The following is a 16,709-nucleotide window of genomic DNA, read 5'->3' as shown; positions in this document are numbered from 1 at the left end:
ATTCTTCACGGTGAAAAAGTCCTATGGAAATGCAAGAGCCACATTAGCATAATGTTCTCCCAAACCTCATCTTCAATTATTAAACATCAACAGTCTGTGTTCCTCTGTGTCCAGACATTCTGAAAGGGCGCTGTGCCAAAGTCCATTAGTGATGGAATCAACATTGGCCAGAACTTGGGTCTTTACTCTCTTTCAGTTGAACCACTGAAATCCAATGTCTAACAGGAAAACAGGAAGCTAGAATATGGAAGTCCTGCTGCCCATCAAAGAGCCTGTGAAAGTCTAGTTCTCCTGATACCTCCTCTTTACAGTGTTCTGTTTGTTCATTTAAAGGAAGAGTTAGCTTCCATACCCAAGGATTTTAGAAATCCTAGAAAATGCTTGTTGTGGTGCCCAGCTTTTCAAGACTTCAGGTAATTCTCAAGGTCTTCTGATTCAAGAGATGCTGACAGAATCTGAAAATTCTGACCGTTTAGATTAATTTGCTGGGGAGGGAGGGGCACGGGGGGCAGTAAACATTTTGAACTTCAGATTCAAAGAAGAAGCAGCAGCAAAATAGAGAAGGAAAATGCAAAATTCCAGAACTCCTGAAGGTTTCGCCCTCCACTGACTAATGCCTTCACTGAGTTAATTCAACTATCCGTTTCCCCAATGTATCAGTCTGGCTAGAGATGAAAGATAGATGCCATAAACAGACCTGCTATGCAACCCTAGAGACAACCCTCATCCCTCTGGTCCTCTGGGGGAGAAACGGACAGCAGACATTAACAGGGAGATACAAGTCCAGAGGTGCAAGGTACAATATGGTAGACATTAGCTACATGTGGCCACCGAGCACCTGATATACAGTTGGTCCAAACTGAGATGTGCTGTCAGGATAAAATACACACCAGATTTCAAAGTATAGAAAAAAAAAAAAAAGGAGTATAAAATATCTCAATGTTTTATATTGAGTACATGCTAAAGTAATATCTGGCATATATTGGATTAAATATATAATTAAAATAAATTCATCTGTTTTGTTTTTTTTTTAACTGTGGTTACTAGGAAATTTGGAAATACACATGTGGCTCTCATTTGGAGCTCTCATATTTTTACTGAACAGTGCTAGTCCAGAGAATCCCACTCTCACCTGGATTCTTTAAAAGGACACAACCAAACATAGGAAAACACACTCAGACTCACAAAACAAATAACATCATTTTCTTCAAGGTAATCTTGACACATTGAGGGAAGTAAGACTGATTAAGTAGCTCTCCTCTCATGGTTGATCTATTCATGGGTCAAACCAAATGCTCTTTTGTAATGATCTGTTTTAGAGAATACCAAGAAAAGCCCTACAGGGCATTGGTCAAAGCACGTGGATTGGGGTCACACAAACCTGGGTGTGAATCCTATCTGCTATTTACTAGCTGTGTAACCTCAGGAAAACTATCTAACATCTTAAGATCCTGATTTTAGGTAAAAGAAATGTAATATTTCCCCTACAGGGCTGCTGGGTGGGTTGACAGCAAGAGGTAAAGAACTTGAGCACTATATCTATCTAACATATAATGCTTGGGAATGGTAGCTATTTTAGTAAAATCCAAGCAACATTATCTAAGCATCTTCCAGAGTAATGATGGGGTAGAGGAAATGGAGGGCAAAGGAGAAAGAGCCACTCATCCTGAGGCCTTGAAACCAGTGAATTGAAGCAGAAATTCTTAGGCTCAGTATTTATTCCGCACAGTACAACACTGCCCCCTAGTGACAAGAATGTTGATAAGCATTCAGAGCAGGATGTAAGTGAGAAAGAGAAACGTAAATTTTCCTGAGCACTAAATAGTAAGTACTCCAGATCTGAGAGATTGTATTAAACTATGATTTTTACTCGTGAGTCACCTTTAAAGCAGTGGCATGGAATTGGAAGAGCAATAATACTATCAAGATTTACTATTAACCCAGGGATTGTCACATTGTTAATTACACAGTTTCTCAAAAAGGAAAACAGTCATTCTCCCTGGACATATTAAATGTAACACTTAAAGAGGAGAAAGCTTGCCTGTGTGTCAAGTTACTAGGATTTACATTAGTATGACAACACAGGAAGTTGGAGCTTTGTGGACTGCTCGCTTTTTGTGAGTAGTTTGCGAACCAGATTTGATCATATGTTTTGTTTCATGCAACTATCAAGGTCAAAACTGAAGGCTGAGCTGTTCTATACGCTTTAACACAATCTTCTGCACTAAGCCAAGAAACCTGTGCCTGGGCTGTAGAGACCAAACAAGAGGAGACAGAAATGCTTAGCACAGTACCTGACATACAAGCATCAAGTAATAGCTGCCTATTATTTTTCATTGTGTTGTTTCTGTTGTTCCAACTGCCAGAGACCCATGGAAGAAAAACTATAAGATGCAATGATTCCTCTTACTTATTTTGGTATGAAATCAAGGCCTACCTAATTTCATTTCCTGAGGCATCTATCAAATGTACTGTTCTAAAAGAACATCTGAACATAACTTTGATGTCCCTACGATGCTGCTGCTACTGAGTGAAGCCCAATGTTAGTTTAGAATTCAGATACTGATCTTTAATAAGGCACAAAGAGGACACTGTAATCAAAACCACCTACAAAGACAAGATGTGTTATCATTTTAATCATAAACCTAACAGGGTCATTCTGGGCAGTCTTTGTCCACCTTCATTCTCCTCAATGAATCTGGACGAAAACCTTACTACTTTAAGTTAGAAGGATATTGTAATAACTTTCCTCATTTACTTTTCATTTTTACTGTAGTGACCTCACGTCCAAATATTTCTCATTTGATGATCAGTTGGGTTAATATGTGCCCCCTGAAGCCAGCCCCAGACAAGGGAAATGCACTCTCTAGTTACAGTTCTATAGTGTTTGCTTTGATATCCTGAAGTCACTTCAGTATCCTGGAAAGGGAAAGAAAGCCAATGCAAAGACAGGTCTTACTGAGGTCGAGGGTACATGCCAGTGCTTGGTAGAAAGCAGGGCAGTGCTGGGACCCACTTGTAAGAGTCCTGAGTGCTTAATTCATAGAAGCAAGGATTAGTGCTACACACCTTGTCGTGATAAGGTCCTAAAACAATCCAGCCACAGAACGTGTAGCCCAAGTAGATCATACCAGCACAAGCACAGAAGCGAAGAACTTTGGGCAGTGAGGCTTGCATCGTTAAAATGAGCACCTGAAATAAAAATCAACAGGAGGGAATTTAAAAGTAGCTGACTGGCACCCAAAGAAGGAATGAGTCTCAATCCTAGTGCCCTACCCGATGCCACATCCTTACATTATATGCTTGGAAGTAACCCAGGTATCTGATGACGCCAACCCAGACAAAGAGCGTAGACGTTCCGAGCAAAATGCTGCACAGGTCGTAATTGGTGAGATTCTAAAGAATGAAAAAATAGACATGAGTAAAACACTCCACTCCGTTCAGGGTATTAACCTCACTTTAAACTGACTGGAAAAGAATGGACTGACTGCCTCTCTATATGTGATACTAAGAGCCCGTAAACTGAAGAAGAAAAGAGCACAATTCCAAATGTGTTTCTCATTTCCTTTTGGTATTTGAGTTGGTTGAACTGAGTTTTTGTTCAAACAGTATCTGGAAATAGTCATTGCCTTTACTACTGACCTAGGCATTAAAGAGTATAAAGTAATGGTGTTTGTTAAAAATCAAACAATACCATTCACCTATTTTTGAAAGAAAGCTCCAACATGATTTGCTAACCCAGTTCTTTCTCTCAAGGACTTTTAAGTCTAATTGAGGAGACAAACACACAAACACAGTTCTAATTTAATATACTAAGTGCAAAGAGAGCCACAATGCCTGGCATGTCACACAGGGCTCTCCAGAGTGTGACTCCAGAATGGAGCCGGGCCAGAGGGCAGGTTGAGAGAGGACACTGCAGGTCAATGGACAAAGGCTGAACAGAGGCACAGGCCAAGAGCCAGCAGGATGTCCTAGAGACGACCACTGATGGGTCCGGGAGACCTAGGACAGGGAGGGAGGCAGAGCGAGATGATGGGTTCCCCAGACACCATGCTGAAAGGAGGACACTTCATCCCAGTTGGGGCCCTGTAAGGCAGAGAGGATTTAGACACTTCTGGACAAATTAGTTTGACAGTGGGGTGGATGGATCTGAGGAATATAAGGAGGAAGGCAGGAAAACCAATGAGAAGACTGTTGTGGGGTGCCTGGGTGGCTCAGTTGGTTGAGCATCCAACTGTTGATTTCAGATCATGTCATGATCTCACAGTTCTTGAGTTCGAGACCCCCATCAGGCTCTGCGCTGACAGTGCGAGGCCTGCTTGGGATCCTCTCCCACTCCTCTCTCTGCCCCTCCCCACCCCCAAATAAATAAATAAACATTAAAAAAAAAAAAAAAAAGGAATATGCTATAGTAGTATAGGCCTGAGAGGAAGATATCGTGAAGGAAGCCAGAGTAGTCAGGGTGGAGAGGAGGGAGGCACTTCAGGTGGTCGGCATCTGCTGACTGACAGCAAGGAGGGGAGAAGAGCCAGATGAAGGGGGGGTCAAGATGTAGTCATGGGATTAAATCAACTAACAACAAGAAGGTGTCAGGTGCCTAGTGGTCACTCAGTATTCCTGTCCTCACTCCCCTCCAAGCGCACCCATCAATCATGGATAGTCGCCACTGGCTCTTGCCATGATTGGTTCATGGGCCAGCTGCTTCTTCTGCAACTTAAAAAAAAAAAAAAAGAAAAATGAAGCCCACCCAAACAGCCAATTTTCTCAGTTCCTATTGTGAAGATGCTGAGTTTCCTGGGGGATATTCCTAGGGATATCGTCTTTCACAGAACAACAGTTTCCTTAGTTTCCCTTGATGAGGAATCAAGTCAGAGGAAATAACCCAGGCATCTGATGTGAGATGGTTTTATAGATGTGAGAAAAGAGAAAACATCAGACTCAAAGTAGTCTCCATAAGGATTTTATATCTCAACGTGCCGGGAGTCCCCCAGAAGAAAAGAAAGAGCAGAACATTAAAATGGGTTGCCCTCACCTTTGCTTTAATTTCCATTTTTAATATGGATCCAATTATCGTCATTAGGTCGCTGATAATCACCAGGATATACCATCCATTGATGAACTCCCACTGGTCGGTGTTACACACGTGTCGCTTGTACTTCTCCAGGAAGAAATTGAGAAATCTCTGCGGCAAACATTTTAAAAAGCATTTCTTACAAACCACACTGCCCTCTGGAAGGAGAAGACAAGCGCAAAACAGTGCTCTCGCCTGTAAAATGATATGGCATTACCTTTCCCAACCTGACAGATCCTCTTTGAGGGTGGGGATTACGGCCCACTTTCCCCCATAATCTATTGCAGCTAAAAGTAAGCATTCTAGTACCTGCTAAGTTAACTCAAACATCAAATGCTCATGTTCTAACACCAAGAGACTCTTGTCATAATTGCTACCGCATAGTACATTCTCAATATTTTACACGTTATCAACTCATTCAATCTGACTCCCCTATGAATCAGGTCTATTTTCAGAAGAAGAAACTGAGGCATGGGAAGGCTAGGCAGGATATGGGTCTGGGCAGCCTGGTTCCAGAGTGTGTAGTCCCAACGGTGGGAGTCAATCGTGACTCCCAATGGTGCCCCCTAACTTCGGCAGACCCAGGACCATGACCTCAGATGGAGATCATTAAGAGGCCTGGGGGACAGGTAAGAGAAGCAGATTATTTACAAAATAAGTTGACAAAGGTCAAGAGTAAGAAAAATAGGGGTGCCCAGGTGGCTCAGTTGGTTCAGTGTCCAACTTTGGCTCAGGTCGTTATCTCACAGTTCATGAGTTCAAGCCCCACATCAGGCTTGGGCTGACAGCTCAGAGCCTGGAGCCTTCTTCAGATTCTGTGTCTCCCTCTCTCTCTGCCCCTCCCCTGTTCATGTTCGCTCTCTCTCTCTCTCAAAAATAAATATTTTTAAAAAAAGAGTAAGAAAAATAGATTGTACACTATTTTCTTGCTCCACGGATGGTATCCACAAATGATGACTTCCTGTATTACCCCTGACCCCAGTCTGCATTTACACACATACAACAAGCCAGAATAAGATTTGTGGGGAGCTGAAGTATATATTCACAAGAACTCTGAGGGTAAAAAGGTAAAATGAAACTCAGGATAGAATAAACTATTTTTAAAAATAGAAAAAAGTATTCTGTGCTTCATTATAACCCATTTACCATGCCTCCCTGTCAAAAGGAACTCTGATTTGAAGACAAAAGATGAAACCCACACATGCTATTACTCTGTTCTTAAGATCATGCCTGAATTTAAGAGGGTCTTGTTTATTCTGGAAACATTCAAAAGCCTCAGAGTTCACCACTCTGCACCTATGCTTAGCAGCTCAGTTTTAAGCAGGATAATTATCTGATCCCACCTGACATGCCAGGAGCCTTACCCACCCTGCACACCTCAGGTTGATTAATGCCTTGTAGGGGGACAATCGTTCAAAGGAATCTAATTTAGTCAAGAGCTCCAAAAAGGGCAGGATGACCCAACATCAACTGTCCACTGTCTGAACAAACAGGATGGAGGCCTAGAAGGGGGAGAGAACATTTGAACACACACTTACCTTTCGTAACCTTAGAGCTAGAACAATGGATCTTGTGCACAGAATAAGAGATGCCAAGCATATCACAATGACAAATGCATCAAATGCCAGCACGTACTGGGTGTTTTTCTGAACTGAGAAACAAAAACAGAATTCAAATGTTAAACACACCTTACTTGGGAATAATTCTCAAACAAAATGGCAGTCTGAAAAGTTCAAATGATAAATGCTTAAATATCAGAAACAAATCACACTGCACTCATTTAGAAGTCTTTAGGGTAAAACATTCTCTGATGTTAAGTTATACATTTAAAAACATAAACTCTTTGGGGCGCCTGGGTGGCTCAGTCGGTTGGGCGTCTGACTTCAGCTCCGGTCATGATCTCACGGTCCGTGAGTTCAAGCCCCGCGTCAGGCTCTGTGCTGACAGCTCGGAGCCTGGAGCCCATTTCGGATTCTGTGTCTCCCTCTCTCTGACCCTCCCCTGTTCATGCTCTGTCTCTCTCTGTCTCAAAAATAAATAAACGTTAAAAAAATTAAAAAAAAAAACAACATAAACTCTTTGCTAAATGTACTAAAAATATTTCCTATAGAATAGAACTCAACAGAAGGTGGTCCATTTGGGCTCTATTCAAAAGAGGCAAAACTGGTTCTTTTTCATAAAAACACAAATATCAAATTTTCCGTTACTGAAGGAACAATTCAAAACACTGCTCCTCAGAATCCCCATTTCCTTTCTTTTTTAATGTGCATTTGCTTTTGAGAGAGAGAGAGAGAGAGAGAGAGAGAGAGAGAGAGAGAGAAACAGAGTGCAAGTGGAGGAGGGGCACAAAGAGAGGGAGACACAGAATCCAAAGCAGGCTCCAGGCTCTGAGCTGTCAACACAGAGCCCGGCGTGGGGCTTGAACTCACGAACTGTGTGTGAGATCATGACCTGAGCCAAAGTTGGGCACTACACTGACTGAGCCAACCGGGTGCCCCCAGAATCCCCCCTTCTGTTTCTCGACCTTACTGTGTACTATGTACTGTCCCAGTTCAATAAGCTTCTTCTGCACATGGAGAAAACCACCTCTTGGAATGGAATCACAGCAGTAATCAAATTGTGGTCGCAGACTACACAGTAGCATGGGGGAATGTACTGGAGGAAGATGTACCTGTAACCTCTGCTTCTCGGAGACCTGATGGTAGCATTCCAAGTGCCTGGCCCCCTGCCCATGCCTGCAGCTTCGTCACCTGCCCCTCGGTGCTCTCCCCCACCTTCTCTACCTTGATGCGACACTGTTCTTCCCCTGTCCCTGCTCCTACCAGATTTGCTGGCCCTCTTGCCTCAGGGACTTCTCAAGTGCTGATCCCTCTGCCTGGAGCACACCATACAAGTCAGATTATTCTTTTTCAGCCTTGGGTTTCAGATGAAATATTAAACATTTCAGATTAAACATTTAGGGAAGAGAATTCCCTAAATTCCCATCTTTATTAGCCCCTCCTATATTCTCACAGCACTCTCCACAAGTATACATACTCATAGCTCCTTTCATTCTTTGTGTGATGGCCACTGAACCTGTAATGATGTCTTCTAAGATGGCACACACAGCATGGGACACAGGGACAGTGCAAAAAAGGAAAGACACAGTCTCTGGAGCCTGATGAGCTGGCTCTGAACCTCAGCTCTGCACTCAGAAGCTGTGAAGCCTTGGGGAAGGTCCTTCAGGGTCCTCATCCTTTGTCACCGCCCCCCCCCCCAAAAAGGTAGAAAAAAAAAAAAAAACCTCTACATCATAGGGCTGTTGTGAAGATTAAACAAGCTCATATATGAAAGCACTTGGAACAGTCCCAGGCAAACAACAGCACGCATTCATAGTGCTTCTTGTTGTGTATCATTTGATGCCTACCTTCCCCACTAAATGACTGACTCTAGGAAGTGGGGACTGTATGTGTTTGTTCAACACTACAGTGTCTGTGCTTTCGTAATGCCTCAGTGTGTTTATGAGTAAGTGGAGAGCACTGGCACAACATGAGAAGACTACTGGATAATCCAAGTTAGAACCTGTGAAGGGCTGAGGGAGAGGAGAAGGCATAGAGCTGTGAGAGACCAAGAGTCAATCTGGTCTCCAGAGGGACCTAAGCAAGAAGAGAGAAGGACCATCCAGGAATGACTCCGGTTTTTCTGTCTTGGTGAGCTGAGCTCAGTCTGGACATTCATGACGAGAGAGGAAAACCTGGTGGCAGCTAAAGCCACGGGTGTGGACATAGCCACTGAGAGACCACAGAGGAAAACACAACTAGGAAGGATGGGGGTGGGGGGGAGGGGCAGCAAGGTGGGGCATTATGAGGAGATGAGCTCAAAAAGTAGACTGAGAAGGGCCATGGGACAAGGGAATGGGACTGAGGGCAGGTGAACTTCAGTGGCGTGCTCAGAGGGGATTATAAATCGGAGCACTCCACAGCGACACCTCTGCAGAAAAGGCATCTAACAAAAAGACCAAGTGTGTATGGATTTAGTAATGCAAGGGCGTGAGCAACAACGGCAAGAGTGTCTGAGGGCAAACAGCTTATCCTGTGCGTTAAGGGCATAGGCAGCGAGTAAGTGCAATTCAGTGACCGAATTATTGAGGCGTGCTGAGCTTTAGATGCCTCCACTGCAGTAGGGGGAGCAGCTGGGCCTGCCTCATGGGCTGTCAGGAAATCAGGTGAGATCACTTATGCCCAGTGCTTGTTGCAACGGTACCTAGCACCTAGCACTTACATTTACTTCCAGCCGTTTTATAACGAAGAAGCTTAAATTATCTTGTGATAACATCTAATGAGTAGATAAGAAAACAACTTAACTGGAACCAAAGATAGACTTTTTCTTTCTTCCTTCCTTTCCATCTTTCTTTCTATTATCTATGTATCTTTCTATGTGTGTGTATTTCTACATACCTATGTATCTATTTCCTCCTTCTTTTTTCTCTTTCTATGTATCTATCTTTTTATCTATGTATCATTTTTTCTACATACCTACCTAATCTATCTATGTATGTATCTACCTGCCTACCTTTCTATGCATCTGTGTATCAATCTATCTTTCTATGTATGTACATAAGTATGTATGTATCTATCTAGCTATATCTTTCTATCTTTTTCTTTCTTTTCTTTCTTTCCTTCTTTTTTCTTTCTTCTATCATTGACCTATCTTTCTATGTGCCTGTATGTCTGTCTGTCTGTCTATCTATCTATCTATCTATCTATCTATCATCTATCAGGGCTATCTATCTATCTATCTATCATCTATCTATCAGGGCTATCTATCTATCTATCTATCATCTATCTATCAGGGCTATCTATCTATCTATCTATCATCTATCTATCAGGGCTATCTATCTATCTATCTATCTATCTATTTATCATCTATCTATCAGGGCTATCTATCTATCTATCTATCTATCTATCTAGGCCATGGAATGAGATGGAGGAAATAGGTACAGTTCTTGGGAATATGGGACTGAAAGCCTTATGAAATGCAAGAAGAGCATCTAATACCTTCCTTTCTGACATACAACTAGCACAAAATCTCTATGATTTCTTATACTGGGCCTTATTTATAAATAGGAAAATGGAGGCCCAGATCTAGAAGGATAAAGCATCCTTCCTAACACAGAAACCAGTATTATATTGTTTGTTTGTTCTTGTCATACTAACTTCAGACACCTTTTTAAAGTTTTTTATTTAAGTTTTCATTTTAAATCCAGTTAGTCAACATACAGTGTTCCATTAGTTTCAGGTACACAATATAGAACACTTCCATACATCACCCTGTGCTTATCACAAGTGCACTCTGTAATCCCCATCACCTATTCCACCTCCCTCTGCTAACCATCTGTGTGTTCTATATCGTTAAGAGTCTGTTTCTTGGTTTCGCTCTCTCTCATATTGTTTTAATTTCACCTATTCAGAAAACTAGTTGGCATGTTACAAAAAGTTATTTATGAACATCACAAGTGCTTTCTTACCCCAGTGAATCTGTTACCCCCACAGGAACATTTCTCAAACTTGGTTTATAGAACACTAATCCAGAGAGATGCCCTTGCCAACCTGGTTGGGGAAGTCCTACACCCCACCCAGTCCTCCCAGAGGTCCTAAGGAGTCAGTCTTGCACACACTGCCGCTCTCACCCAGGGCTTCCCCTATTTACCACACCCCCTTTCCCTGAAACACTTGGGAAATCACCCATCAGTGGGGAACCTTGCCCACTAATGCCTACCTCCTCCAGCCCCTCATGCCTGACTTGCTACGTTTATAAAATCCAGTTAAAGTGAAGACTGGTGGCAAACTTGGGGACAAGTATTCGAAGTCATAGAAGGCAACATGAGGTTTCTCTGTGAAAATGGACAACCCCTAGTTATTTCGCCCTGTGATAACACAGGTAATGACAAGAGGAAGAGAAAAGCCTCGGAGTAAGTGAATGGACACGAAGGAGCCTCAGAACTTTCGGAAAATAACACCAAGATTCCACTAGATGTCACCCTTGCCTTTGTCCCACATCCCCCAAAGCCAGGGCAGACAGTTTCCATAGACAAAGGGTGGGGGGGGATCCACTTTCTCAGCTGGTTTCCAAACTTCAACTTTTTAAGGGTTTCATGTCACATCATTTTATTTTAAATTCATATTCTCCTAGTAACAGAATCTGGTTTCTTCAAAAGACACGGCTCTGGGAGAAACTCAGATGTCAGCATTCCTACTAAGGGGTCTGTGAGGTTAGTATTTCTCTTCATTGGCCACAGAAGGGAGCCAGAACTCTTCCCTTTTGAGTAATAGGCAAGGAAAACTCCCCGACATCTAGCAGCCCTGTGGGGAGGAAGGAAACACGTTTGACTGACTAACGCTTCAGTCATAATGACTGTTCCAAACCACATTTCATTCGTGACAAAAGTTAGCTTTTCTCACATAAAATAGCTGAACCTATACCGGACTAGGCAGCTGATCTGCGTGTCTCTGTGGGAGGCAGCGTGTCTGCTGGGAAAGAGGAACCGCTTTCAAACAGAAAGAAACTAAAACTGTCTACACGGACCAGAACCTTGAGTCAGTTAATGGAAATACTGAAACCAAACCTTCAGAATCCTTAAGATGTATCGTATAACTGAAAAAGCAACAGGCCCACCGACAAATCTAGATTAAAACAAAACTAAAAGAGTTAAAAACCATGGGTATTTCACATTTTATGTTGTTCTGACAATCCTGTCCAAGGCAAATGCAGTTCAACAAAACTTGTAAGTGAAAAAACACTGACAATCCATTAACACCATCCTGACCCCTCTGTGAGAAGTTCCACAGAGTCCACCTTATACTACGGATGAAGACGTGTTTCCTGAGTAACCACCGAGTAAACCACCCAATGTTTGGACAGGCTGCTCTCTGAGCTCCGAGGGCCTTGATCCTTCCCTGCTGTCAAAGGTTCAGCTCCAAGTATAACCTCCCCAACAATCACTGGTAGATTTTCTCACTCTGCCCCCAAAGTTAACCTTTGCTTTCTTTATCCCCATCCCTTTTCACCTCCACCACTTATTCCTATTCATGACACATCAGAGATTCTACAAGCAGGTCGATCTCACTCACTAAGGCGTTTTCTACCTTTTTCCATAGTGCCCAGCAACTGCTATGTGCCAACTCTTGTTTTCGGTGCTTTCCTTGACATATGAACCCATTGAATACTCAGCATCCTGGAAGGCAGATACTATCATCACCCTCATTTTATAGAGAAAGGTACTTAGAAATAGGTTAAGTGATTTGTCCAAGATCACAGGCATAATGAACAGAACCAAGACCCAAACCCAGGCAGTCTGGCCCCAGAAACAGTGATCCTAACGACCGGGAACCCCTTCTCTCTTAAGGTGTGTAATCAATCAACATCTACTGGAACTGAACAAAAAGGCAAAGCTTTAGGATATTCTGTATAGAGTTAAATTCTTGATAATTTTCTGGAGCTCTTTCTTCCTATAGCCATCCAAATAAAGCATTTAAACATCCTGAATCCCAAAATGAGTGTCAAAGATCATCCATAATTCACAACGGGCAAGCATGTGACATACTTACTAGATCCAGATATGTTCAAGTCTTTACATTCTTCAATTTTAGCATCACTGCCAAAATAGATTTTGATCTTGCCACTGTGAGCTTTATTGTCAAAGGTAATCTGGAGACACAAATGTATGGAAAGGTTACCGCCCAGCGGAAAGTATGGTATAGTAGGTAAACTCTGCTTCAAATATCACTGGCATCCGAACAGCATGCCGATTCAAAGATAATTCTGGGGTGCCTGGGTGGCTCAGTCAGTTGAGCGTCCAACTTCGGCCCAGGTCATGATCCTGTGCTTCGTGGGTTCGAGTCCCGTGTGGGGCTCTGTGCTGACCGGCTCAGAGCCTGGAGGCTGCTTCAGATTCTGTGTCTCCCTCTCTCTCTGCCCCTCCCCCATTCTGTCTGTCTCCCAAAAATAAACATTAAAAAAAATTTTTTTAAATAAAAAAAAATAGTACTGATGAAACTGTTCTCATCATGTGATTCCTTCACAAGTTTCTTTTTTTTTTTTCATTTTTTTTTATGTTTACTTACTTTTAACACAGAGACAGAGCATGAGCAGGGGAGGGGCAGAGAGAAAAGGAAACACAGAATCCAAAGCAGGCTCCAGGCTCTGAGCTGTCAGCACAGAGCCCGACACAGGGCTCGAACTCACAAGCCGTGAGATCTTTTTTTTTTTTTATTTTTATTTTTTAACGTTTATTTATTTTTGAGACAGGGAGAGACAGCATGAACGGGGGAGGGTCAGAGAGAGAGAGGGAGACACAGAATCTGAAACAGGCTCCAGGCTCTGAACTGTCAGCACGAGCCTGATGTGGGGCTTGAACTCACAGACCGCAAGATCATAACCTGAGCTGAAGTCGGACGCTCAACCGACTGAGCCACCCAGGCGCCCCACAAGCCGTGAGATCTTGACCCGAGCCAAAGTCAGATGCTTAACCAACTGAGCCACCCAGGCGCCCCACAAGTTTCTATTATTAATGAAAGAATATGATCCAAAGGGTAGATATGTGGAATCTACTGAACCCATTGTACTGAGTCGTATTCAGGTTCAGAGAAATCTTGGAGCAAAACAACAACCATTAGTCCCAGGAACAAAAACAAGATTCACCAGTCTTTGACAAGGGAATACAATTATCTCATTTATGATACTGAATGGAATTTAAAAGCATTGGCTTCAACTTACTCCTTTGGGTATGAAATTCTAGGTCTTTGCTAGGGTTGGAAACTATTTTTCTGTTTGCTTCAAATGCTGCGTATAATGCTTTCAGAGGTGACAGACTGCTCCCAAGCTCCAGGCTGGATTTAAGATTTCCAAATGCCCTCAATCTTCCACATTATGTTTCTGTCATTTGGTTTACAAGCGATACGTGCTGAGTATCTTAAGGCTTGAGAGAAGTACGTTGGGGGCTTTCCTACGGGAGAATGAGGCCCCATGTGTGCCAGGCTTAGCGAAGGTGTGCTCACAGCTCATAGGGACTGAAATGGGGCCTGCAGGTTTAATTCTCCAGCCTCTGGTTTGGTCCGAGTGATATTCTTGGATTACATAGAACATGGCTTATGTGTAGAGATGTGCAGGCACTTGGGGATTTAATTACAGATCACCTACACAGTCAGCCCTGTGAGCTCTTGGCCTGAGGATTTGGGGATTTTGTAATGTGTTTTGTAATGTGTAGGTCACCCCAGGGAGGTTAACCATGCTCTTCTCTGCCAGAGACATTCTTCCTCACCACATCTCAAGACTTATAATTACTTTTATCTCTTTGTTTATTTGTCTTCCAGTCTATCTCTTCCACTAGACTGTAAGCTTCCTGAGGGCCACCGCACCTCTTCAGCAGGTCAATGCCTGGTGCGTAGGAGGGACTCATTATGTATCTACTGATTGTTGTTGAATGGAGCACTCCTCTGAATTGCTGTAAGGGTGTCACAAACAACTGTCAGCTCAGCATTCAGTTTTGTCCCACGATAAAGGGGGGAGGGAGAAAGGGAAGGAGGGAGGGAAGGAGGGAGAGAAAGCATGAAACCCCATGAAATGGGGAGGCAAGTTATTCTCCTCATAGATATGAACACATCCTCTTCTACTGCACATACCTTCTCCCAAAATAAAAGAAGCAACAACTAAGCCTTTGCAGACTGGCCCTCAATCAAGGGGGCAGTTTCTGCCTTGAGGTTTGAAAACATTCGCTACAATAGTTGCAAAGACCTTCCTTTGAAAATAGGAAAAACATCCTAGACACTTAAAACACTTGTCATAAACTTTTTTTCTAATGTATTAGGGGAGTAAGAGGTCAAAGCCAATTTTGAAAATTCCTCTTTCCAGCCCAGAAATCTGGCTTTAAAAGGCTGGAAAGGGCTTGCTTCATTTTCCAAAATAATGGTCTCTGGATCAACAATGCTAGAAAGTGTCATTAAGCTGTTTTAAACACCACTGCATCTACACATGTATACAGGCTGGTGTGTTTTACACTTGGCATCTACAACAGGAATAGAGAAAAAATAATAAAAACCAGCTTCAGAAAGACAGACACTTGCCGTATTATGAAAGACGTAACAGTCCGGTAACTCTCGGGAATGAATCGTCTGTAGGTCAATGCCTTTGAGGTGAAAGGAAATTTCAAGTTGTAAGAGCCTGAATAAAAAATATTACAAGATATAAATTATCATAGTCTTACTATCCTACTCTGCTTTCCCCATCCTTGTCTCCTGGGAAGTGAGACTTAAAAAGGTATTTACCGATAAAATTCCAGTCTGAAGAATGACGAGTTCTTCCACTCCTGAGGGTATGTGGAGAGGTCTAAGTGAACACAATCTAGGGCAAGGAAACAAGAAAGACTTTTTCAGGTAAGAATCGAATGCTAAAAGGAGTGGGGCAAAGTGTGCTGAGAAGCAGGGTACTTAAAGTATCTCTCCCCAAATCCGTATTTTTTGTAACAAGACCAGTAACTTTCCAGGAGAGAATCTGGAACTACCACTCTAACCACATGATCGAAGTTAATGTCACCAGTAAGGGGATAAACAGACATCATGCTCCTCCTGAAATAACTCACTGTTTGCGTGGTATTCCTTCCCTAAATGCATAACCTCAATCAAGTCATAAAGAAACAGAAAAATCCAGTGAGGAATTTTCTACTCTTTTAAAATGTCAAGGTCATTTAAAAATAAAAGTTAAGGAATTTTATTTTGCTCCAGATTAAAGGAGATTAAAGTAATTTGACAACTAAATGCATTATGTGATCTTGGACCAGGAAAGTGGCAAGGGGTGTGTGGGACGGGCACATGGGGTGGGGGTGGGGGTGGGGGGCATGGGTGGGCAGTTTTCTTTTTCTATAAAGAATAGGACAATTGATGAAATGTGAATAACGTTTGTATATTTTAGTGCCGTATCCATGTTCCTTCATGCTTTTGAACATGAAGCTGGTTATGTAGGAAAATGTTTGTGTTTTGGGGAAATGTACACTGGCCTATTAAACAGGTAAAGAGACATCATGTCTGTACCTTACTCTTATACGTTTCAGGAGAAATATTTATACATTGGAAGAATGATAAAGCAAGTGTGGTAAAACGTTAGCCTTCGGAAAACCTAGAAGAAGGGATACAAGGAAATCTTTGTGCTATTTTGCAACTTTTCTGTTAAGTCTGATGCTTTCCAAAATAAAAGAGAGAAAAGAAACTTATGTTTTAAGTAAAAACAAATTATGAGCTGTTAACTATAAAAGAATGATTCCAAGAACCTCACATAAAAATAGTCTCATCATTGTGTAGCTCAACACCTTGGCAGGAAAAGCAAGTAGGTCTAGAAACAGTGAGCGCCTTTCAAGGTCACAGAGCTCTGACACAGAATTGGTGGGAAGCCAGCCTGCCTGACTCCTGCCCAGGCTGTTGCTGCCCCTTCCTGCTGCCTTTGAAATGGAAACGCCGGGCCTCCTGCAGTGCCTGGTACTCAGAAAGTGCTCTAGAATCTTGGTAGACTCGATGGCTGATTCTTTAAGCATCTTCTCCCACTGGGCTTTGGAGCAGCAAAGACCTACCATCACTTGATCAGTATACGACCTTGGCTTAGCCACCTAGCG

General features: G+C 42.6%; 1 protein-coding gene across 2 annotated transcripts in view; it reads right to left on the bottom strand.

Moving 5' to 3' along the window:
* The window catches only part of MCOLN2 (mucolipin TRP cation channel 2), a 57,074-nt gene that overhangs the window by 10,745 nt on the left and 29,620 nt on the right, over positions 1 to 16,709 (bottom strand). For both annotated transcript variants that reach the window (XM_049618473.1, XM_049618474.1), the window contains exons 5-11: positions 15,373 to 15,448; positions 15,172 to 15,268; positions 12,658 to 12,757; positions 6,610 to 6,722; positions 5,033 to 5,182; positions 3,295 to 3,396; positions 3,070 to 3,192 (exon numbers count right to left, since the gene is read on the bottom strand). In XM_049618473.1, the coding sequence (XP_049474430.1) occupies positions 3,070 to 3,192; positions 3,295 to 3,396; positions 5,033 to 5,182; positions 6,610 to 6,722; positions 12,658 to 12,757; positions 15,172 to 15,268; positions 15,373 to 15,448 (761 nt within the window). The remainder of the gene's footprint in view (positions 1 to 3,069; positions 3,193 to 3,294; positions 3,397 to 5,032; positions 5,183 to 6,609; positions 6,723 to 12,657; positions 12,758 to 15,171; positions 15,269 to 15,372; positions 15,449 to 16,709) is intronic.

Source organism: Panthera uncia (genome assembly GCF_023721935.1).
Source record: "Panthera uncia isolate 11264 chromosome C1 unlocalized genomic scaffold, Puncia_PCG_1.0 HiC_scaffold_4, whole genome shotgun sequence".
NCBI classification, from domain to species: domain Eukaryota; kingdom Metazoa; phylum Chordata; class Mammalia; order Carnivora; family Felidae; genus Panthera; species Panthera uncia.
This window is presented reverse-complemented; position numbering and strand designations above follow the sequence as displayed.